The sequence below is a fragment of the Lissotriton helveticus genome, chromosome 1_1 (genome assembly GCF_964261635.1).
Source record: "Lissotriton helveticus chromosome 1_1, aLisHel1.1, whole genome shotgun sequence".
Lineage (NCBI taxonomy): Eukaryota > Metazoa > Chordata > Amphibia > Caudata > Salamandridae > Lissotriton > Lissotriton helveticus.
This window is the reverse complement of record NC_136057.1, coordinates 584,453,332-584,476,033: the sequence shown is the minus strand read 5'-3', so window position 1 is coordinate 584,476,033 and position 22,702 is coordinate 584,453,332. Positions and strand designations below refer to the sequence as shown.

The 22,702-nt window shown below is 46.9% G+C and overlaps 1 protein-coding gene across 8 annotated transcripts in view; it reads left to right on the top strand.

The window, feature by feature from the left end:
- Nucleotides 1–22,702, top strand: part of C2CD5 (C2 calcium dependent domain containing 5) — a 1,003,795-nt gene that overhangs the window by 161,900 nt on the left and 819,193 nt on the right. For all 8 annotated transcript variants that reach the window (XM_078674090.1, XM_078674088.1, XM_078674089.1 and 5 more), the window contains exon 7: nucleotides 9,597–9,795. In XM_078674090.1, the coding sequence (XP_078530216.1) occupies nucleotides 9,597–9,795 (199 nt within the window). The remainder of the gene's footprint in view (nucleotides 1–9,596; nucleotides 9,796–22,702) is intronic.

Here is a 22,702-nt window from a genome sequence, read left to right as displayed (position 1 = left end):
ACTTGTTCACCTATCTCGATTAATTCTCTTTCTTGGGCTCGTTCCTGGGATTCTCTACTTAACTCTGACTTTCTGACTTCCTTTTCCGTTCTTCTGTGCGCTTCTTTCCGCCATAACTCGATGGCATCTTTCTGTGACTGTCTGGCTTTCTTTTTCCATAATGCTTCTTCTACTCGCATGATACATTCGGCATCCCATGTACCCGATACGGGCCATCTATACTTTTCTTCTAACTGTTTGGTATACTCTACCCATAAATCTAGATACATTATGGCGCTTATGCCATGTTTCTGATACATAAAATGACCTGGACTGTCCCTAGGCGGGACAGGAACTGCTTCCTCTAACAGACCCTTTCTAGTTTTTAACTGACGTAATCTTGAAAAGAGCGGCATTGTAAACTTGAATCGGAACACAATACAATACACGAAGAACAATAACAATTGGGAAAACAATTCAGGCATACCACGATATTAGAAATACATTGAACAACATCATAACATAACAGTTCGGACAGAATACTACCTGAAAATACTGAAAACAGAAACAGAACAGATTTTCTCGAGAACGGAACAGACTAGAGTTACTGGATGCACTGCTGTAACAGTACGGAACATACCGGTCCCACAAAGGGACGCATCAAGACCCGTATCCACCTAGGTGAACACTTCGTTTGTGAGTCTGGGCACCACCAACCCACGGACCAGGAGTCAATTTAGATTGGTCCTGTCTAGATACTACCCCAGCAATGGTACTCACCGGGCAGCACGGAACGGAAAGCCTCGGACGGGACTGGACTGCTACGACGACGAACTTCGGACTTCGGACTTCAGTTACGGGTGGGCCTCCGGATACCTCGGACCTTGGACTCTCGGCTTGGGCTCTGGTCGGGACTCGCCGCGTTCCTCCACCGTCTCGTTCGGATGCTGGACCGCCTCCTCCGTCTCCTCCGTGGGCCTGAGGGATACTTGAAGCAGAAATATCTGCACGTGGCCGGTATGGTTCCGTCACGGCTGCAGAGGGTCAGGGGGTCGGCGTGGCTTCACCGACGCGTGGGGAAAGGGCAAGTCCCTATTCGGGCGCCATTATGTGGTATATAAATAAATAATACCGGATCTATTTTTGGATGAATGAATGAATAACAGATAGCTCAATAAAATAAGAGTCAAGATTCGAGGTAGTAGGAGTTTCTGCAGGTTTATTACAGCATAAGGACAGGATCAGGACAACCTGCATAGGAACAGAGGTAACAGGGCCCAGCAGGACAACTGGGGCCCAGCAGCTGCCGGGGCTTGGTCTGGGATGAGCGCGCTAACTTTTAATAACAATACATTGACTTATATACATAGCGCAACACATAGCATTACATTGCAGTAGGCGTAACAGTGGGTGGAGCAGAAGGCGTGACGCGTAGCAGTCGCGAAAGATAACAGTAAAAAGAGGTGTAACTGGGAGTATACATAGACATGTGATGCAAACGTAACAGAATATGTCATGAATGGGCGGAAACATAGGAGGGGGCTACCTAAGGAGCCGGGACCTCTAACCTAATGGTGCGCGAAAACGGGCAATGACGTGTTACTAGGAGAAGCTGGGGGCTACGAACTCTGTGCTAGGAGCAGAGACTAGAGTCTGGAGGGTCGGAGCGACATGCACCTAAACCTTATCTAGTATCTGATGTTTAGGGAACATGTTGATATAAACTAGAAGTCATGAGGGGAAAGCTAACTTGACTCTAAGACTGGACCATGCATTATTCTACATGTAGTGCGTGATGAAGAATATTAAATGACCATTAAATACAGTATTTCTCTAACGTGGAGACGAGAAGGCTAGACAATGACGGAAACTATTGATGCAGTTCAGTAGCTTAGGAATGCAGAGAAGAAGGACTGAACTGATAGCTGGAACTATAACATACTCTTGGCAGACTCAGAGGCAGAGCCGGGCTGCACCGGGCATTGCGAGGCAGGAAGTAAGTGAAGGGTCGAGGATACAGGTGGGGGCTGTATCGCTCCTCAGCGAGGCTTTCAGGAGACAGGAGCTGAATCTGTGGTCCGGGCCCTGTTGAGGCCTGGAAACGGGGACTTTATAATGGAATAACGTGCACACTGAGAAACGTGGCAACATAACTTTACATAGGCCTGATATTCGTATTATTCACGAGGACTGGAAAATGACATATCAGAGGTGGACACAACTGTAATTGCGTCAGTAATCAGACATGGGGAATAACATATGCATATTGGTCATGCACACATAACATATGATGGATGAGGCGTAGGGACACAGAACATGGCAAAATTTACTTTTCCACACCTTGTCTGCTTTTGTCCAAGCCCACCGGGATTTGATCTTTTACCGCGGCGTGACACCCTCCCCTTCATCAATCCCTACACACTTTTTTCTTTGCAATCGGCTTTCAGCTTTAGCAAATTGAGCTGCGTGTTTATTATCACATCGCCCTTTCACTTAAGTGAAAGCACGATGCGAAAATAAACACGCGGCCGCCTTGGTGTAATTTAGCTACGGTGGATCTATTATTCTAACTTTGCTTTACCCTTCAGTCACTCCATTTGCTCCCTTGTTCCTCCCCCATTCTGTACATAATGTTAACAGTTGTACAGATAATGAGGAAATCTCCGTAGTAATAGGATAATGAGGAAATTGCCGTAGTAATAGGATCTTTGTTTGAATAGATCTCCCAGGAATAACAGCCATCTCTCTTCAAATCTTATGGCCTAATGTTGCAACAGAGGGACCGCCACCCTAATGTTCTGAGCTACTGATTAATTCACTAATACACCTTCAGGCACACTTGGTTATCACGTTCGAACTCCATCTCTCTTTCGTCCGAGGAATGTCGGGGGTTTCTTTGCATTTTCCTACTTCCACAGCAATACACACAAATATACTAACTTTTCGGAACGGTTTAACCTCTCAAAAATGGCGGCTATCTCTTTGCGAATGAAATGACTCACACTGATATCAAGGGACCATAGCTCTATTTTTTGTACGATATTGAGTTATTTATCAATATCGCTATGGGCAGTTTTAACACAATGATGCAGCATCTTTTCATAGTTATAAATGGATAAACGCCCTTTCAATAACTGGGTTCTCGGGCAGGCTTTACTTCTTAATAATGGCTGCTGCACTTTCACGCTTTCTTTTCGATATCCGCATGAGTTAGTTATTTCCTGGTATGCTTATTTATGATTGGATTCCACCAATCAGTTAGGGGTGGAGCCCCGTGTAGCTGTAGCGACGGCGGGAAAGTGTTGTTTACACACGGGGAAAGGGAACTTTGACTCAGCCTCCAGGTATGACAATTACGGCAAGGTACCATTGTGTGGTTCTTTGGACTACTAGTGGGGCAGTGACTATTATTTCTCAACGATTGGTGGGGCTGGCGATCGAAATAGACATAGCTGACATTTGTCTCTCAAGAAAAGAAATGTACACTCTAAACACACACTTTGTGGCAATAACACTCCCACAGACCCAACGACAGAGGAACAGCAGCATAACAACATTGCACACGTCTTCGTGGAATTCCATTTTCCTCGCCACATGGGACAAACAGCTGCGGTGCACTAACAAAAACTGTCCAGTGAGCAGGGGCAATACACATTTCACACGAATGCAGCAAAAAACACTCGCTCATCTCCAAGAGAAACACTGCGGGGGAAGGGGTACCGCACGCTCGTAGAAAGAATCCCGGTAAAAATTTAAAAAATGCTCTTGTTCTCGACTTATCCCGGGCCTGGTGTTGGTCTGCCCCTGTTTCCTGCACCATACAGGCCCTAGATGCAAAACTAGGCCTCTCCTGGCAGTCCTGCAGAGGCCATAAACACAACTGAAAACTCAGCTGAAGGGACATTTACAACAACACACATCGGCCCCAAAGGCATAAAAAGCCAACAAGGTGGGTGCGTCGTTAACACACCGTAAGACAAGCTGGGGCGTTTCATCAGTTTGTACCACGAGAACACACCACCGCTGTCACTTCTTACAGTTCTACTGACCAAGTTTCCACACAGCCACCTAACCTCGTAACGTTGCATAGTGAAGTTGGTTTACATACCCCTTGGGGTACAGCGCCCTGAATCTATGACCCTGCACGTGCATCTGTCGTGTGGTCAATCAATCGGGGATTTGTAAAGCGCTCTACTTACCCGTGAGGGTCTCAAGGCGCTGAGGGCGGGGGGGTTAAGGGGGAGCTGCTACTGTTCGAAGAGCCAGGTCGTGAGGAGCCTTCTGAAGGTGAGTAGGTCTTGGGTCTGCCGTAGGTGGGTGGGGAGGGTATTCCAGGTGTTGGAGGCGAGGTAGGAGAAGGATCTACCGCCAGAGGTAGTTCGTTGGATGCGCGGGACGGCGGCGAGGGCGAGGCTGGCGGAGCGGAGCTGGCGGGTGTGTAGGAGTTGAGTCTGTTGTTCGGGTAGGCTGGTCGAACGTTGTGGAGTGCTTTGTGTGCGTGGGTGGGGAGTTTAAAGGTGATCCTTTTGTTGACGGGAAGCCAGTGCAGGTCTCTTAGGTGGGAGGAGATGTGGCTGTGGCGGGGGACATTGAGAATCAGTCGGGCTGAGGCGTTCTGGGTGAGTTGTAGTTGTTGCAGGTGTTTGGCTGGTATTCCTGCGTAGAGTGCGTTGTGGTAGTCCAGCCTGCTGCTTACGAGGGCCTGGGTAACCGTTCTTCTTGTTTCGGTCGGGATCCACTTGTAGATCCTGCGGAGCATGCGGAGGGTGTTGTAGCAGGAGGAGCAGATGGCGTTGACCTGCTTTGACATGGAGAGGGAGGAGTCGAGGATGAATCCCAGGTTGCGTGCGTGGTCCGTGGGTGTCGGAGCTGTTCCCAGTGCGGTCGGCCACCAGGAGTTGTCCCAGGCCGAGGGGGTGGGCCCTAGGATGAGGACCTCCGTCTTGTCCGACTTCAGCTTCAGACGGCTGCTCCTCATCCATTCGGCGACGGCCTTTATTCCCTCGTGGAGGTTGTTTTTGGTGGTGTGTGGGTCCTTGGTTAGGGAGAGGATGAGCTGGGTGTCGTCAGCATAGGAGATGATGTTCAGGTTGTGCTGGCGGGCCACTTGTGGGAGGGGGGCCATGTACAAGTTCGGGCTGAGGGATGAGCCTTGGAGAACGCCGCAGATGATGCCGGTGGCTTCGGAGCGGTAGGGCGGCAGCCGTCCTCTCTGGGTTCTGCCGGGGAGGAAGGACGTGGTCCAGTCGAGCGCCTTCTTCTGGATTCCGGCTTCTTGGAGGCGTGATCTGAGTGTGCGATGGCAGACCGTGTCTAAGCCGGCTGATAGGTTCAGGAGGATGAGGGCTGAGGTTTCGCCGTTGTCCAGCTGAAGCCTGATGTCGTCTGTGGCGGCGATAAGGGCAGTCTCAGTGCTATGATTTCTTCTGAATCCGGACTGGGATGGGTCTAGGATGCTGTTGTCCTCGAGGTGCTGGGTCAGCTGCATGTTTCTTGATGACCTTCGCCGGGAAGGGGAGCAGGGAGATGGGCCGGAGGTTTTTGAGGTCTTTGGGGTCCGCTTTGGGTTTTTTGAGGAGTGCGTTGATTTTGGCGTGCTTCCAGCTTTCCGGGAATGTCACGGTGTCGAAGGAGATGTTGATGATTTTTCGCATTTGGGGTGCGATGGTTGCGTCAGCTATGTTGAAGATGTGGTGTAGGCAGAGGTCTGATGGCGATCCAGAGTGGATTGAGTTCATGATCTTGCGTGTCTCTTTGCCGTTGACGGGAGTCCAGGAGCTCAGATTGTTGGTGCAGGTGGCGTTCGGGGGGTGGTAAGTTGCAGTCTGGGGGGGATGAGGAGTTGAGGCTGTCGTGGATGTAGGCGATCTTGCAATGAAAAAAGGTGGCCAGTGAATCGCACAGTTCCTGGGAGGGCGGGATGTCGTTCGTGTTGGCGCTGGGGTTGGAGAGTTCCTTCACTATGTTGAAAAGTTCTTTGCTGTTGTGTGCGTTGTTCTCCAGTCGGGATTTGAAGGACGATCTCTTGGCTGTTCTGATGAGGTGGTGGTGTCTGCGGATGGCGTCCTTGTGGGCTGCGTGGCTGTCTGGTGTGCGGTCGTGAAGCCATTTCTTCTCCAGCTTCCGGCATGTCCATTTGGAGGTCTGGAGTTCTTCGGTGAACCAGGCGGCTTTCTTGCTGGGGCGGTTGATGGAGGGTTTCTTGAGCGGGGCGAGAGTGTTGGCGCAGTATTCGATCCACTGTCTGAAGGTACGAGCGGCGGCGTCTGGGTCGGTGGGGTCGTTGGGTTGGTTTTGGGCGAGGGTAGAGCTCAGCTGGTCCTCTGTGACTTTGCTCCAGCGGCGGCAGGCCAGCTGTTGGGTGCGGTGGTGCATTGTTAGTTTCATGAAGGTGAAGTGGATGCAGCGGTGGTCGGTCCAGTGGAGTTCGGTGGTGTTGTTGAAGGCGACGTGGGTGCTTGTGGAGAAGACTGTGTCGAGTTTGTGGCCGACGGCTTGGGTGTGTTTCGGTAATGAGCTGTCTGAGGCCAAGGTTGGCGAGGTTGTCGATCAGGGCGGTGGAGTTGGCGTTGTTGTTGTTATCGAGGTGGAAGTTCAGACCCCCGAGGAGGATGTAGTCCGTGGAGGCGAGAGCGCGGGTGCTGGCGAGGTCGGCGATGGAGTCGCTGAATGGTGCCCGTGGTCCGTGGGTTCTGTAGACTAGTGTTCCTCTGAGGGTGGTGTTGGGTCGGTATGGATCCGGAAATGGAGATGTTCGGTCGAGTTGAGGGAGTCTTCTGTGAGGGTGTGGACCTAGATGGTGGACTTGTAGACAATGGCTATTCCTTCTCCGATTCCGTTGGTGCGGTCTCTGCGGGAGATCTCGTAGCCGTCCGGTATGGCTATGGCGATGTCCGGTGTCGAGGAGTCGTTCCACCAGGTCTTGGTTAGAAGGGCAACGTCTGGTGCGGAGGTGTCTAGCAGGTCCCAGAGCTCGACGGCGTTTTTGCGTGAGTAGCAGGTGTTGAGGAGTATGCATTGAAGGTGGTTGGGTCCCGTTCTTGGAGGCTTGGTGGTTCTGTTGCAGGTGAAGTTGCAGGCATGGCAGGAGAAGGGTCCGTGGGTGTGTTTCGGGGCGGCCTGGAAGCAGCGGTGGTCTCTGCCGGTGCGGTCGGGCAGGTCGTGGGACAGTGAGCCGTGCAGAAGGGCAGCGCGGAGTATAGCGATGTTGCACTGTAACTCTGCAGGGTGCATCTGCGGTGCTGATGCTGGGGTACATGCCCAGGCCTCGGGGCAGTATGAGCCTCTGCTGTACAGAGGGACAGTGCTGCCCAGGATATAGAGCCCTAGCTGTGTGACGGCACCGTGTGCTGCTGCGGTGTGGACGGTAAGGGGCTGTGATACAGTACATTGGCTGTGTGACAGCTTGTGGTGTCTTTGTGTGACGCTGCAAAGCACAACTAATGTGGCCTAATGGCCAGAGCTACCGATTTTGGCGCTGGGTAACCAGGTTCGAGTCTCGGATTCTAGCGTCCCAATGCTGCTGGAGACCGGACAGGCTGCGGCTGACACATTGAGAAAGTTCTGCGTCTCAAGTAGAGCAGGGGCACCGCCGCCTATAAAGCCCAACTGCAAAGCGTGATGTCTATCTTACAGATTCACCTCACTGCCCTCCAGGTTCTCTATGGCCATCTTCTGCCAGGGATCAGCAAGCTGTGGCAGCGGCATTTTGTTAAACCAAACAGGATGAACACAATCTCCGGGAATGGAGCTACGCGCAGGGTTTCTTCCCCCGGTCTGAGCCCCTCCTGTGCGAGACGCTCATGCGAAGGAAGAAGGAACTGAGAAAAAATGTATTGCCCTGAGGGCTTACCCCCCCCTCCGCTGCCATGAGCCGGGACATGTGCCCATCCCAGGGTTGTGCACTGCTCTTCCTGGTGCTCCTCTGTGGGAGCGCCCACCCGGGGGAAGTCGCCATGGGCCGGGCGGAGAAGAAGAGGCTCAGGTAAGGGGGCTTACGCAGGGGTTTGGCTGCGAGACCCAGAGACCTCATGTGACAGTGCCTCTACAACATTTGACAATCAGACCTTTGAATCCATAGACATCATACTTGAGTCTTGCCTTGAGAACCACGACTGCACCTACCGGAATGTTGCAACCTTGTATGAGTCTCTCATGTCTTATTTTCATCTGTGGACTTACTGCCCTCGTCTTCCTTTACCTTTGGTAGAATGACTGACCATATTCCCTGTTCCTGTACAACGACTGACAGCATCTTCATTCAGTTCACGTAAATACACTTAGCGTTCATTGGATTTCTGATTGTGCTTTTAGAACTGCAGGAAGCTCCTGTGACATACCTGCACTTCCAGAATGGGTGACAGTGCTTAAGGGGCACTGACATAACAAGCATTAAAAATGCAATAGGTATCGCCTTTCATTAAGTTAAAGCCATTTGCTTTGCTATACAATACCATTAGCAAAGCAAATGGCTTTAACTTAATCAAAAGCGAGACCTATTGCATTTTCAATGCTTGTTATAGGGACGTGCTTGCTTCTCTGCTCAATACTTATGATTATCAATGATGATCCCCTGAAGGAGAAGCAAAGATTTCTTACCTGCAACCCTAGTTCTCCAGTAGACTAATCTCCAGTGAAACCATAAGCAAGTTTCCCTCCTCCCTGATGGAAGGGACAACCCTAATTGACAGCCATTCTAGTTTTTGGAATCCTTTGTCTCTGTCTCTGTAAAAAAAGAACCAACATACTGCCACACGCTGGACATGGTGAGGTACTGGAAGGCTATGGGCCCCTAAAGGTGTGCTATCTGTTTTCATACTAGCATAGCCTCAACCTATATGTCTGCATTGACCTGATTCCTTCAACCCCATTTCCTTTCAAAAGGTTTGTGAATGAGATTTTTTTTAAAGATTACTTTTTTCTCACAATTTTCCTATTTTTATTCTTAATTTGACTTTTTTGTAAAGTAAATTAAATAAATTGGCCTATATAGCCTATTTTATGCCCAAACTTAAAAAACAATATGTTCAAACTTGGACTTCCTGAAATAAGGTGAAGACCCACTCTTCAGAGGGTTTATTTTAAGGATGTGCTCCGGGATCCTGCATATGGATGGGATGGTGTGATTTCTATGAAGATTCCCCTAAAGGAGAACTAGGATTACAGAAATAAACCTTTTCTTCTTTGTGTTTGTTGTGACACCTTTGCAATTATATCTCTTCTCAAGCATTAATAAACCATGTTAAAAGATCAGAACATGGGTCTGAAAAGTGGGATGCGTTGACCACCATCAAAAATCATAAGTAGTCATCAATATTTCATGCTTTGGAAACTCTAAAATATGTACATCCAATCTGTTTTCTGTAAGCAAATTACGGTCTGTTGCCTGGTCACATGCACTTCCTCACGGCCAGATATATTCAGTTAAGAGAATTCTAACCCTATATATGTATCTGTTGTCTTAATCAATAAATGTACTGTGTGTCTATGACATTTCTGAAATTTTCATCAGGTTTTCATTTCAAGAAAAGTGCAATGGAGTAGACTAGAACAAAGTTTTTTTAATACACATTTTTTTACCCTCCTTGAGCAATGATTTTTTAAAAATTCTTTTTTAGGTGAACTGCAGAGGAAGATTGGAGTTAAGGTTCTTGAAATGAGAGGAAATGCGGTGGTTGGTTACCTGCAGTGTTTTGACCTGGAAGGAGAATCTGGGTTGGTTGTACGAGCAATAGGGACTGCATGTACCCTGGACAAATTAAGTAGTACATCTACCTTTCCGCCTGCATGTAATTCTCCATCCAAAGAAATGAAAGAGTAAGTATGTTTATAAATCTTAACATGCCTTGAGCTTTTTACTTTCCTTTTCGTTGCATACCCGGTTAACTTTGTGCATGTTTAGTATGATTTTGATTTGCAGCTGTATGCTCTGCCTTCATAGCCTGCGAGTCTACGTTTATGCAATTTTCCGAGGTAAAGGAATAACTGCCAGCATTTTTATAGAATGGCATGTAGTTATGAGCTTTGGTCCACTGAAACAGCATGCTCATTACACTGGCAACCTCTTAATTGAATGAAACCATCCAGTTCATTCTTTGGCAATAACATTTAACATGTGCCTAAACTGGGATGCAGTTTTTCAATTACAGCATGCCATCTCTGCTTTCCTTGCTGTTGGGGCTCCATGGTAACTGAAGCTCAACAGACTCGATGGTGAATGGGCTCAGTGGTATCTAAAGAACAGTTAGTGCCCAATTACATGTGCAGTAGAACTACCATAATGAACCTTAAAGTAGCAAGAGCCACAACCTCCATTCCACTCTTCTCTGTAGATGCAGTTTGAACCTATGTCTGAGAGACCTGATCTTCATGCTGACATTAGAACTGTGCAAGAGAATCTGTTATTTAGAATACTTTGTTCCCTAGCTTGTGATTGAAACTGAATGTGGCAGACAGCACTCCTCACAATAAGCAAGTCCCTTTAAAGCAGCAACTCTTTTTTACGATGATAAAGTGCCTATGTGTTACTCATGGATTGGCCATTCTTGACAAATGGAGCCCTTGAAAAATGACCCATGAAGAGGATTAGCTATTAATATTTTTTACTCCGTATCGCATGATTTCGACCATATTGGCTTTGTAAACGGCTACTCAGTTACACACCTATCATTCCTAGAGCTCATCGCTATGAAGGCTGTCACAATCCTTGGTACTTGAACAGATAAATTGTAACGCTCTTCTGCAGTAATCCCTGTTGCTTCCAACAATGATGCAGCATAGAGATAACTATCAGTCACCTAAATGGCAAAGTTCTCTAGATTATAGAAAATGTTTACTGTTTGTTTGGTATGCTTAGCCTCTTCCTAGACTTTTTCTCTATTACTTATTATGCCTTACTTTGCACTCACACACTCCAAATGTGTTCATATGCATTGTCCTGCAATGGTTTTAGTAATTTCAAAAGAACTGAAAAACTGGAGCCGAGGACTTCTTCAAGGTCCAAACCTGTAGTAACTTAAGGCACACCTGAAGGCTTCATTCTCTTGCTAATGATTTTCAAATTGTGTATGGAACACCTGGAAGTATAGCAGGCTGACAGTGAGGTGAACATTCACAGGTACATGGATGAACCGAATTCTACCTGAGGGCCATGTTTTGAACATTTTATTGCACAACTGAAAAGTTACGCATCAACCATACCAACCTAAATTTTCAACACCTATGTCAGCCGAAACACAGCAGGTCAGAGTCTGTCCCCGTTGCATGGTTTCACACCTAACAACTGAGCAAAATCTTTTGTCCTCTACACGTCTACATTCATACCACCTCAGATGCATACTACTTCACACCCGCTCTGTCCACAGGCACGCCATTGATCTCTGGGACCTACTCGATTCATTCTCCCTTACGTCGCCTTCCTGACGGAGACCTGGATGAACCCCTCCTCGGCCCACGACATTGCCATAGCCATCCCGGACGGCTACAAGATCACTCGGAGGGACCACACTAACAAACCAGGCGGTGGAATCGCTACTGTCCACAGGAATGCCCTCAGATATTTCGACCTGCACCGAAGACACCCTCAGCACTGCCGAACACCTGCACTTCCAGATCCACATCGATCCCAACACCACCCTCAGAGGAACCCTCTTCTACAGACCCCCGGGACCCTGACCACAGTTCAGCGACTCCATCACTGACATCATCAGTACGCACACCCTTGCATCCACAGACTACATCCTCCTCGGAGACCTGAACTTCCACCTCGAGAACGCCAATGACAACAACTCCACCACCCTGTTCGACAACTTCGCTAACCTCGGGCTGAAACAGCTTGTCACGACACCCCGCGCTGAACACACGCTCGACCCCATCTTTTCCGCCAGCAACCATGTCACCTTCAGCTACACCACCGAACTCCACTGGACCGACCACCGCTGCGTTCACTTCTCTTTTGAGAAACAAACCCCGCACAACCACCCGCAACGAATCCCCTACCGCAGCTGCAACAAGGTCACCGAAGACCAGCTAATCACCATCCTCGCCCGAGACCCACCAACCGACCCCACCGACACCAACACAGCCGCCTGCAACTTCAGGCAATGGATTGATGACTGCACCAACACTCTTGCCCCGATCAAGAAACCCTCAAACAGATGTACTGACAGAAGGGCCATCTAGTTCATCACTGACCTCCAAGCATCCAAGCAGAATTGCCGAAGACTCGAGAAGAAGTGGCGCCACAAACAGACACCGAACAACCACGCTGCCCTCAAGAACGCCAGCCGCAAGCACCACCAACTCATTCGAACCGCCAAAAGGACCTCCTTCAAGGAACGCATCAACAACAACGTGCACAACAGCAAAGAGCTCTTCAACATCGTGAAAGAAATCTCCCGCTCCAGCTTTAACGACATCCCGCCGTCGCTAGACCTCTGCGACTCCTTAGCCACCACCTTCCACTGCAAGGTCGCAGACATCCACGACTGCTTCAACACCAAGACCCCCCAGACAGCCGCCGACACTTCAGACCCTCCACCCCCAAACCACACCGGCCTCCTGCTCACCTGGAACCACATAAAAATCATGAACACCATCCACTCCGGCTCACCATCAGACCCCTGCCCTCACCACATCTTCAACACGGCAAGCTCCATCATCGCACCCAAACTCCGGAAGATCATCAACCGCTCCTTTGAGACCGCCTCCTTCCCGGAGAGCTGGAAACACGCCGAGATCAATGCCCTACTCAAGAAACCCAAGGCAGATCCAAAGGACCTCAAGAACTTCCGCCCCATCTCCCTGCTCCTGCTCCCATTCCCGGCAAAAGTCATTGAGAAGACGGGCAACATGCAACTGACCTGCTTCCTCGGGAACAACATCCTGGATGCGTCCCAATCCGGATTCCGCAGCAACCACAGCCCGAAACCGCCCTCATTGCTGCCACCGACGACATTAGGACCCTGCTGGACAACGACAAAACCACGGCCCTCATCCTCCTGGACCTCTCAGCCGCCTTCGACACCGTCTGCCACCACACCCTACGCACACGCCTCCACAACGCAGGGATCCGCGACAAAGCCCTGGACTGGACCACCTCCTTCCTCACTGGCAGAACCCAGAGAGTCCGCTGCTCCCCATTCCGATCGTAAACCACTAAGATCACCTGCGGCGTACCCCAAGGGTCATCCCTCAGCCCAACCCTTTTTAACGTCTACATGGCACCGACCTCAACATCGTCTCATACGACACCCAGCTGATCCTTTCTCTCACCAAGGACCCCGCCCCGCCAAAACCATCCTCCACGAAGGAATGAAGGCCATCGCAGAATGGATGAAGAACAGTCGCCTGTAACTGAACTCTGACAAGACGGAGGTCCTCATCCTCGGCTCCAACCCCTCCGCCTAGGACGACTCCTGGTGGCCGGCCACACTGGGAGCTGCACCGACCCCCACCAACCACGCACGCATCCTGGGGTTCATCCTGGACTCAAAACTATCAGTGACCCAGCAAGTCAACACCGTCTCCTCCTCCTGCTTCAACACCCTCTGCATGCTTCGCAAGATCTACAGATGGATCCCCGTCGGTACCAGAAGGACGGATACCCAAGTCCTGGTCAGCAGCAGGCTGGACTTCGGCAACGCCCTCTACGCGGGAACCACGGCCAAACTCCAGAGAAGACTCCAACGCATATAGAACGCCTCCGCACGGCTTATCCTCGACATCCCCTGCCACAGCCACATCAATGCCCACCTGAGAGCCCTGCACTGGTTCCCAGTCAACAAGAGGATAACCTTCAGGCTCCTCACCCATGCTCACAAAGCACTCCACAACACCGGACTGACATACCTCAACAAACGACTCACCTTCTAAGCCCCGAACCGCCAGCTTCCCCCTGCAGACCTTGCCCTCGCCATCGTTCCACGCATCCACCGAACGACCACCGGAGGCAGATCATTCTCCCACCTCGCCGCCAAGGCATGGAACACCCTCCCCATCTATCTGCGACAGACCCAGGACCTGCTGACCTTCAGGAGATTTCTCAAGACCTGGTTGTTCGAACAGTAGCAGCACCCCCAGACCCCCTAAGCACCTTAAGACCCTCACGGGTGACTAGTGCGCTCTACAAATGAATGAATGATTGATTGAACCGTTCTTTCCAGACTAACTTTGTGGAGGGTGTAGGAGCCTTCACGCCAATCAAACTTTTCCAAGCACTTTTTTTCCCCCCACAATAAAAATTCATAGCCCAGCTGTTCAAGTTCCTCAGAGCAGCCTTCTGTCCGCTTGAGCATTCAAGAACACTCCGCTCCTCCTCTGCACATCTGCTAAAAGTCCCGCGAACAAAAAAGGTCAACTGGGGTGACAGGTGTTTCACTATCTCATCATCCAAACTTTGGAACACACTGCCCCTCCACATCAAAACTGCCCCGACCCTCCTCAGTTTCTGGAAAAAACTAAAAACATGGCTCTTCCCATCATAACTTATCACCTCTGCGATGGTTCTGTATCCGAGTGCAGAGACACATCCGGGTATTTGCGCGCTTTAAAAATGGCACAAACATAAACATAAACAAGCAATAATACCTTGTAACCTCCCTGCCATGGACATTGCAGATCTGTCCCTGTCTTATATCCTTTACTGAAACCTTTCCCTTCCCCTCCTTCAAACCAGCTGCTCCAAATAATCCCTGGCCTTTCCCTGTTGAAAACCCCACTTCAAATCTTTCCTCCCGTTTCCCATTACTTTTTTCCTTTGTTTTGCTCTGTGTCCTTTTAACTAGTCCACAGCCATTCACATATTGTAACATATGTGAAGTGATGACACTGAGACTTTCTGAAGAAAAATAAGTGAATGATTATAATCTTTCTAGGGAAGTTCTTCCTCAGCTGTGGACCGTAAACTGACAAAACACTGGTCTCCCATGGTCAGGTAGTTTGTTTTGGCCACCACTGAAAGGATACTGTTTGTCCTACTGGGCTGGAGCCGGGAGACTAATTGGGCTAGAGAGCTAGTGCACCTTCATTCATACATTTGAATTTAAGGTAAAACCTCCATGATGGATTGTGAACCTCCACTGAGCCTATTTAGGAAAACATTGTGTTTCTATAGACCTGCAACCTACCTTTCGTCAGCATTATTTGCTTTGTGCATCCTGTATGTTTCTCTTTGTAGCATCAACCCTGCTCAGGGCATTACAGTAATATGCTAATAACTATTGCAGCAGATATGGTGGGACATCTCTTAGTAAAATGGTTACAACCCTACAAAATGTCTTCACTTGGTAATAGCATGCCTACTTAGCTCTATAATTTTGAAAAAAGCTAACTATGTCATCTTTTATCACAACTAACCTGATTAGAGAGAAGGCAAGGTGACATATTTGCAGTCCTAATTCTCCAACATTTGTATTTTGCTTGTATTTATAAGCGGTAGAGTATCTTAGTCTATGTATGATATCCTGGTAGCTGTTCGTGTTGATAGCCTGTTGTGGAAAATGGCAATGTTTACAGTGGACTTTGGGTCAGTCCATTGCATACCAATGGGTGGTTTTAATGTCGCTCGTATTTGCTTGCTACTTCTTTGATGCCTTTCCGTGCTCTTCTTGTTTTTATCCTTCCCCTGTGACATATCTTCTTTAAGAGAATTGCTTTTTTTTCTTTGAGCACTCCATGGGATTGGATGTATTTTTTGCTCATCCCTTCATGTGCTGCTTCCCAACTCACAATCGTGCTCCCACCCCCCACCTAACGTGCTCTTTGTGTTATTCCCAATCCTTCTCAGGGACCAATATGAGTATTTATTAGATAGAGAAAAAAGTATTACTTTATAAATGAGATGCATTTTATCTGCTTCCGGTAAGCCTGTTATATGAACAGTGGTACCTCACAAGAAGGATAAGGGAGAAGCAATAAATATAGAAATACAATGAGATCTATATTACGTTGTCCATCCGGACAGAAATACTTTTAATATTTTGCGTATTTGTGAAGAAAACAAAAACTAGGAAGTGGAAACACAAACTCTGCGACAATTAAAACAAGAAAAAGAGCAAAGGCTCAAGCATTTCTTAGTGCTTGGAAAAAGAATCAGTAAATTGTCAAGCATAAATGAAGGCAAAAACCATAGCACAATTCAGTAATAGCGACGACGACGTTTCGATCCCATACACAGGAGTACTGGGATTAATCATCAGGACATAGAGTTACATGCCCGAGACTGATGCCGCCTGCTGAAAAAGCAGTAATCCAGCAGGGGACTCGAAAAAACTAGAAGGCAAGTGTCTGCTTACCACAAAAACCACAAAAGCTGTCCAATTACTATATAGGAAGCATGAGTAATTATCAAGGATGAAAAATCGATATTTGAGAAGCCGGGCGAAAGGGATGACACCTTGGCACAGAAAACTTTGTAATCGATGCGCAGGTACCGCTTCCTGTGGCACTCTCCAATCTCTTGGCCTAGTCAGCTGTAGATGTACTCAAGATGCTAATTATTACAGTTTTATAAACGTGTCAGTGACCATAACTGCACTGTTTCCTTATGCAATCCTAAGATCTTTGTTGCTAACATTAAACTAAGATAAGAATACCTGCATACTAGGCTTATATACATATTTTTGCAATTCCCACTGTTGCTTTGCTGCAGACTGCTGGAATGTTAATCACATGCTAACACTTTGTATCTAGTTTCCTCCATCTGGTATTCAAAGCATGATGCACCTAATCTATTAGTAACAGTTTGCTCACATTATATTTATTAGTTCAGTCCCACTTTCACTTTACATTTATCTATATTGCTGTTTCTCACACTTGTGAACTAACCCACAGTATTGAAATTCAATTATTTGTTCATTTGTATCCAATTTCCTCTCTCAAACACTTACTGTAACTTTTATTTATGCATTATGGTCTCTAGTAAGTATTTTTGGTAATATGAATCTGTCTTAAATTTTTATATATTAAGAATCCATTTCAGTTGTATTCAGTGTGCTCTAATAAAATGTACTACATGCAGCCACACGATTTGTTTTTTGAAAATATTTTATTACATTTTTCCTGAAAACACAGTATAGATACATATGTGAACTGTAGACAAAGAGTAACATGAAGGTTATCAGCTTTGAATCCAGTTGACAGTGATACCAATAAAAATCGTTTTTGGAATGTCTATGACTAAACAGTATTTGATGATTCATTCTAACATATGATGTGTGTCGGAGGTGTGTAGGATATCTTGCTTCATACTGCTTCTGGTTTCCATATTCCTGACCTGGGTTCTTTTGTCCCACTCTCTAAATCCAGCCCATAATATCTCAGCCAGGGGCCCCAGACATTGGTAAATTTCTTTGAGCACCCTTTTGCCTGGTATGTCACCTTCTCTGTCCCCATGTAGAAGTCTATTCCTGTCCTCCACTCAGCCAATGTGGGGAGGTTCGGAGATCTCTTTTGGCTACTATCAGTCCTAGGTTACATAACAGCAGTTTGTAGCGGGGAAGATTCACCTGAGTGGGGATACCTTTTAGGACATACTTGAGAATGTATGGGTAATTGTGCCTCCACTACCAGTTCCTCTGTTATTTGGATCCAGTATAGCTTTATATGGTGGTATCCCCATAGTGTGTGACTGTAGGTCCCATTCTCTGTCTTACGATGGATACATTCTGGTGACTCAGCCCTCCAGATTTTGTGTAGTCTCACCGTATCAAAGTAGGCCCGGTGTAAGATCTTAAATTGTATTCGGCATACCCTTAGTTTAATGGCCACTTCTCTCAGGTGCATTAATGCTGTCTCCCAATCTATGTCCTCCAGCTCACCCGGGGTAGTTTCCCATTGGATCTGAGAGTTCTCTGGTTGTCTGGCATATTATTTATGAGGGTTGTGTATGTCCATGAGATCGATTTGTCTTGCTCCCTGCAGTAATCTTCCCCCTAATGGTGCAAATTCTGGGATGTCTGATGTGTCTAGGTTCTCTGCCCTCCAGGCGTGTTGAAGTTGCAGATATTTATATATTTGGGTATCATTCAGCTTGAATTCACGTTGGAGTGAGTGGAAAGGGATCAGGGAATCCTTCTCTAGATTGTTCCCAAGTCTGGAGATCCCTATCATGCCCCTGCAGATTGTCCATTTCTGGCAGGCATGTCCCCTCCCACAGTGGGGTTTCTTTCGCACATTTCTTGTCCTACTTCATTTGACGTTCCAACACCTTCCAAGCATCAACTGTCCTTTGGGTTGCTGGGAGTAACTGTCATGCTCCACTGTCCCATTTATGTAGTGGAGATATGTTTGGGATTGAAATTGAAGCTTCTCAAGAGCGTATGTTGGATGGTCGGCTGGCAGGTGTCCCATTCGTTTATGACCACCAGGTGGGATGCTCAATAGTAAGATCTTATACCTGGGAGCGCTATCCCTCCATTGTATTGGCTACGTTGAAGTGGAATTCCCTCAGTATACTTTTGATGCTGCGGTCGATGCTCGCTGCTAGATTGGTAACTATATAGAGGCATAGGTATCGAAATCCCTCCCTCTCGACGTGTAGTTGTCTTGGTAGACTCTGTGTATTTAGGCAGCCCCCTACCTGGTATAAGCTGGATTTATCCCAATTTATCTGATAACCCGCCTGTCCATAGTCATCAAATACCTTCAATATATTGGGGAGTGGCACGTCTGGGTTGGTGACATATAAAAGGATGTCATCTGCATATAGTAAATAGTTATCTTTGAGCAGCTCCAGATCGTCTCTAAAGCATCTTATGTCCAGTTGGTTTTGGATCAGGCATGCCAATGGCTCCACTATAAAGACAAATAGCAAGGGGGAAGAGAGGACATCCCTACCTACTGCCCTGGCACACTTGAACATCTATCAACATTACTCCATTTACCCGCACTCGTGCCATTAGGTTTGTGTACAGTCGATCTATCCAGGCTAGGAAAGTGGGGTCGAACCCAAATTTCAGTAGTACTTGTCTCATGAATGATCAATGAACAGCCTTGAACCCCTTCTCTGCATCTAAGGACCGAATTGCATGCGAGTCAATTCTGTTTTGCACCATGTCTGAGTAGGGCTGAAACATGTTGGTTGAGTAAGGTCATAGGACCATCGAATCCTACAGTCCCCTTCTGTAGCTTAGGTTTTTTCGTTCCCATGAACAAAGGGATACCTTGGAGTAGATGAGTGATTTTTATCTTCCAGTTATGCCCCCTAGTCAGTTTTTCTTTTAAGAGCTCCTTGGAACAGTCTAGTCCACCCTGACCTTTAGAAGTCAAGGTGAACCCAATGATGAAGCATGACACTAATAGAGTGTGTGAGGGTTACATATAAAAAATGTTTTTCCCTTTCCCACTCCTATTGAAGTGATGTCTAGGTGTGGCAGGCACTTATTCTTATAATATTGAGTGTCATTAGGTCAGGAGGGATACTATCTAGGTAGCGTTCAGTTTCAGGAGGACGTATCCCCCTCTTTTCCTTTCTTAGTTTCAAAAGGAACTCCCCACCCTCTGGGCCTGGTCATTGTTTTTACACTTCCATATCCTTGTTTTCAAACAAATGTTAGTTAGCACTTGAGCAGAGACCTTGTTTTGTCCTCCAGCCAGGTTGGCTGCAGGGATGTGGAATTTCTATAGCGCAACTCCCAGGGCATAATTTTTAGGGTCAAGGGCAACACGTTTTCATGTGTATTTTGTCCTTGGGACAACTAGGCCCAACCCCCTGCAGCACAGGCATGTGTTTTGTAAAACCTTATTGGTGTGGGAGCTTCCAGACCCTCATCATCATAACAAACATTGGCAAAAGCAAAAAAAAATGTTGGTCTCAAAAAGCACACACTGCCACAGTAGTTACTGGCACTGAACAAAACTACTTTGTGTGCCGATATGCTACTTAGGAAAGAGGAGAATGCTGTCACTCACAGTAAAGCCAGGCGATACAGAGAGAGAAAAATAATTTTAATAAACGCAAAAAATCATGGTCAACGCCAGACCAAATTAGTGGCCCAATTATTAAAGAAAATCTTAAAAGTGCACCCATGGTATATGTCCTTGTATTAAGTGCAGCTATATGGCTTTTGTGAATTCCCAAAGTAGTACTCCTAGAAAATATTTGTGAACTGCATTTTAGCATGAGAAAATATGCATGTGTAGATTTGCTCATGCGAAAATCTGAGTGTTTTGCAAATACACTTTCCCTCCAACTACTTTTTTCCCAACTCTGGAAGAAGGTTTACGTCTGCTATTGTCAGGAGTAACTTTCCAACCTTTATCAGTATGGGAAAAGATTAGAGACAAGTTGTTTAAAACCCTCAAAACATGCAAGTTATAGGTTTGCACAGACTCAAAAGGGCATTCTAACCCTGGAACTATTGCATACCACTACCTTCAGCCCAAGTATCTAGATCTGCGGAAACGTGACCACATAAGGGGATTGCAAGTATTCAAACACTACTATGGTATGAGCCCTGGCATAATCAGAGAGGCTATATCAGAGCTCTTATAATAATGAGATTGCTGCCATAATTTGTCGCAACACTACATGGCACCAAAGGGACAAATGGATTTTGTTAAAGGACAAGTAGATTTATTAAGCAACGTGACCCATGGACAAGTAGGTATTTTATTAAATTCTACACTCCTGTCGACTCCAATCACAGTGGGCTCTTTATGACATTATAGTGTCAAATCCTACTTGACAGTTTCGCTGGGCTTATTCATATAACAAGTGGGGGAACACTTCAAAGGGTAAAAACAGGATGGCAAAAAATATCCTGTATTTCTACTTTCTGATTTGTTGGAAATTGTGTTCAACTAGACGTCTGTCTCTGGGTTTATTGACTGCCCCAAACCATATTTTAGTGTTCGATGTGGGAGGACATTAGGATTGCCATAGTGCATGTCGTCCCCTCCCCCCATTCCTCAGAGCCCAAGTTTAGTGTGGCTGAAGACTTCCTTCGTCTTGGAAATGCCCAAGGTGGGTAGAGAACGCCCCGGAAACTTGTGCCCCATTGATTAGGGTATGCACAAAAGACATTTCCATCCACTAGCAATAGCGAGCCATAAATGTGGCGTCGTTAGGCACCCACTTCAGAACACTTACGGACTGGAGGAGGATCAGGACAGGTCTTGACCTGATATCTGAGACCAGAAAAGAGCCTTAAAGGACTGGATCTCTCTCCTTATTGTACCCATAACAAAGAAGTGGATTCCAATGGTCATGCAGCTGACTTCCTGTTGAAGCTACTGGTATACGAGAAGCTACAGCATGTCTTTCCTGCAACCACCCAGCTAACCAGTGGAACTTAAACTGGATCTGAACTTGACCTTGTTGTTTGGCCTCTATCTTACACTCTGTGAGACTTTAAGTGCTTCTTCAGGAGCCCTAAGGGTTTCAAAAATGTACTCCTGTGATGGAAAGTAAGAAGGTAAAATCTTTGATTCCGACAAGCTCAGTTGGTGTATTTGACCCACGCTCCATCGAGGTGAGTGTCAAATTGTGGCAAGGTCCCGGTCTACTATGACCTTTCACTATCATTGGCACTTTATGATTCTTGGCGCTATTTTTACATGAAACTTTAAAAGTTCATGTCACCAGTTTTCCTTATGGATTTTTGTCATTTTGTGTATTACATTTTACTCTATTTTCCTTACTGTGTTTGGTGTAGGCCGATGTTCAGCCTGTGTGTTCTGTCCCACGGCTATTGGAGAATTGAGCTCCGGTTAATTTAGTGACTTTCAGGTTCACCCTGACCAGGGTTGTGATTATTCCTCGAGGTGGGTGGCCACCCACCACAAATAATAATGCAATTTCTTATAGAAGAAGCATTGGATTTATCCAGGTGCGTTCTTTGTAACTGCGAGGTTTCAAAAAATGCTGCATCTTGTTTTTTAATATCTTTATTCTCTTGTCCTTCTCTCCCTTCTTCTCTTGTGATTGCAAACATCTTGTGCTGCAGTCCGAATCATAAAAAGGGTTCACTCCACTTTCATGTGTTGGCATTACCAGCAGCCTCATTTGGTGCCTGTTCTTTCTGTAGTAGGGGATCTCTGTGTATAGTCATAATCTAGTGAATAGTCCCGCCCATGTGCACGGACCCCGGAGCAATCAAAAATAATCTCTTACAGTGTCAAAAAATGCAGAAATGCATAGACACTTAAGAGAGAATTTAAAGACAGATAATGCAGCCTAAAAGGCTACACTGTCCAGTACTTCAACTAGACATTCCACCATAAAATCCACAAAACAGCAAAAGCCTGTACAGATTTCCATTGCTTTAACAGCAAACTCCCTCAGGAATGATAGAGAGAAGAACCTGGACAGACAAGCCCCATAGGCTGCCATTATGTGGCTCAGAATAGGATACTGTGCCTTTAAGAGAATCTTCCAGAACCTTCTCCCAGTATCCCAGAATGCATAGCAGGTCCAACTTACTTTCAGTTCTTTTTTCCGGCTCCTGCAAGCAGGACCCTGGAGCATCGAGCTCTCCCTTTTCAAGGGTTTTGTTGGTGTTTTTTCACTAAATTCGATTTTGTGTACTTTTATAGTACTCTGGTGACTTTCTTCTTGGTTTGCTGCACCCTTTTGTTGTCTATAATGCCTGCATTATTTGACAAATGCCTGGAGTGCTCCAGGAAGAAGGCCAAGTCAGATCCCCATGAGGTGTGTATCCTCTGCCTTCCCTCTTCCCACATCCCAGAGGAGTGTGAGATCTGTAAAGGCTTCTCTGGCAGGACC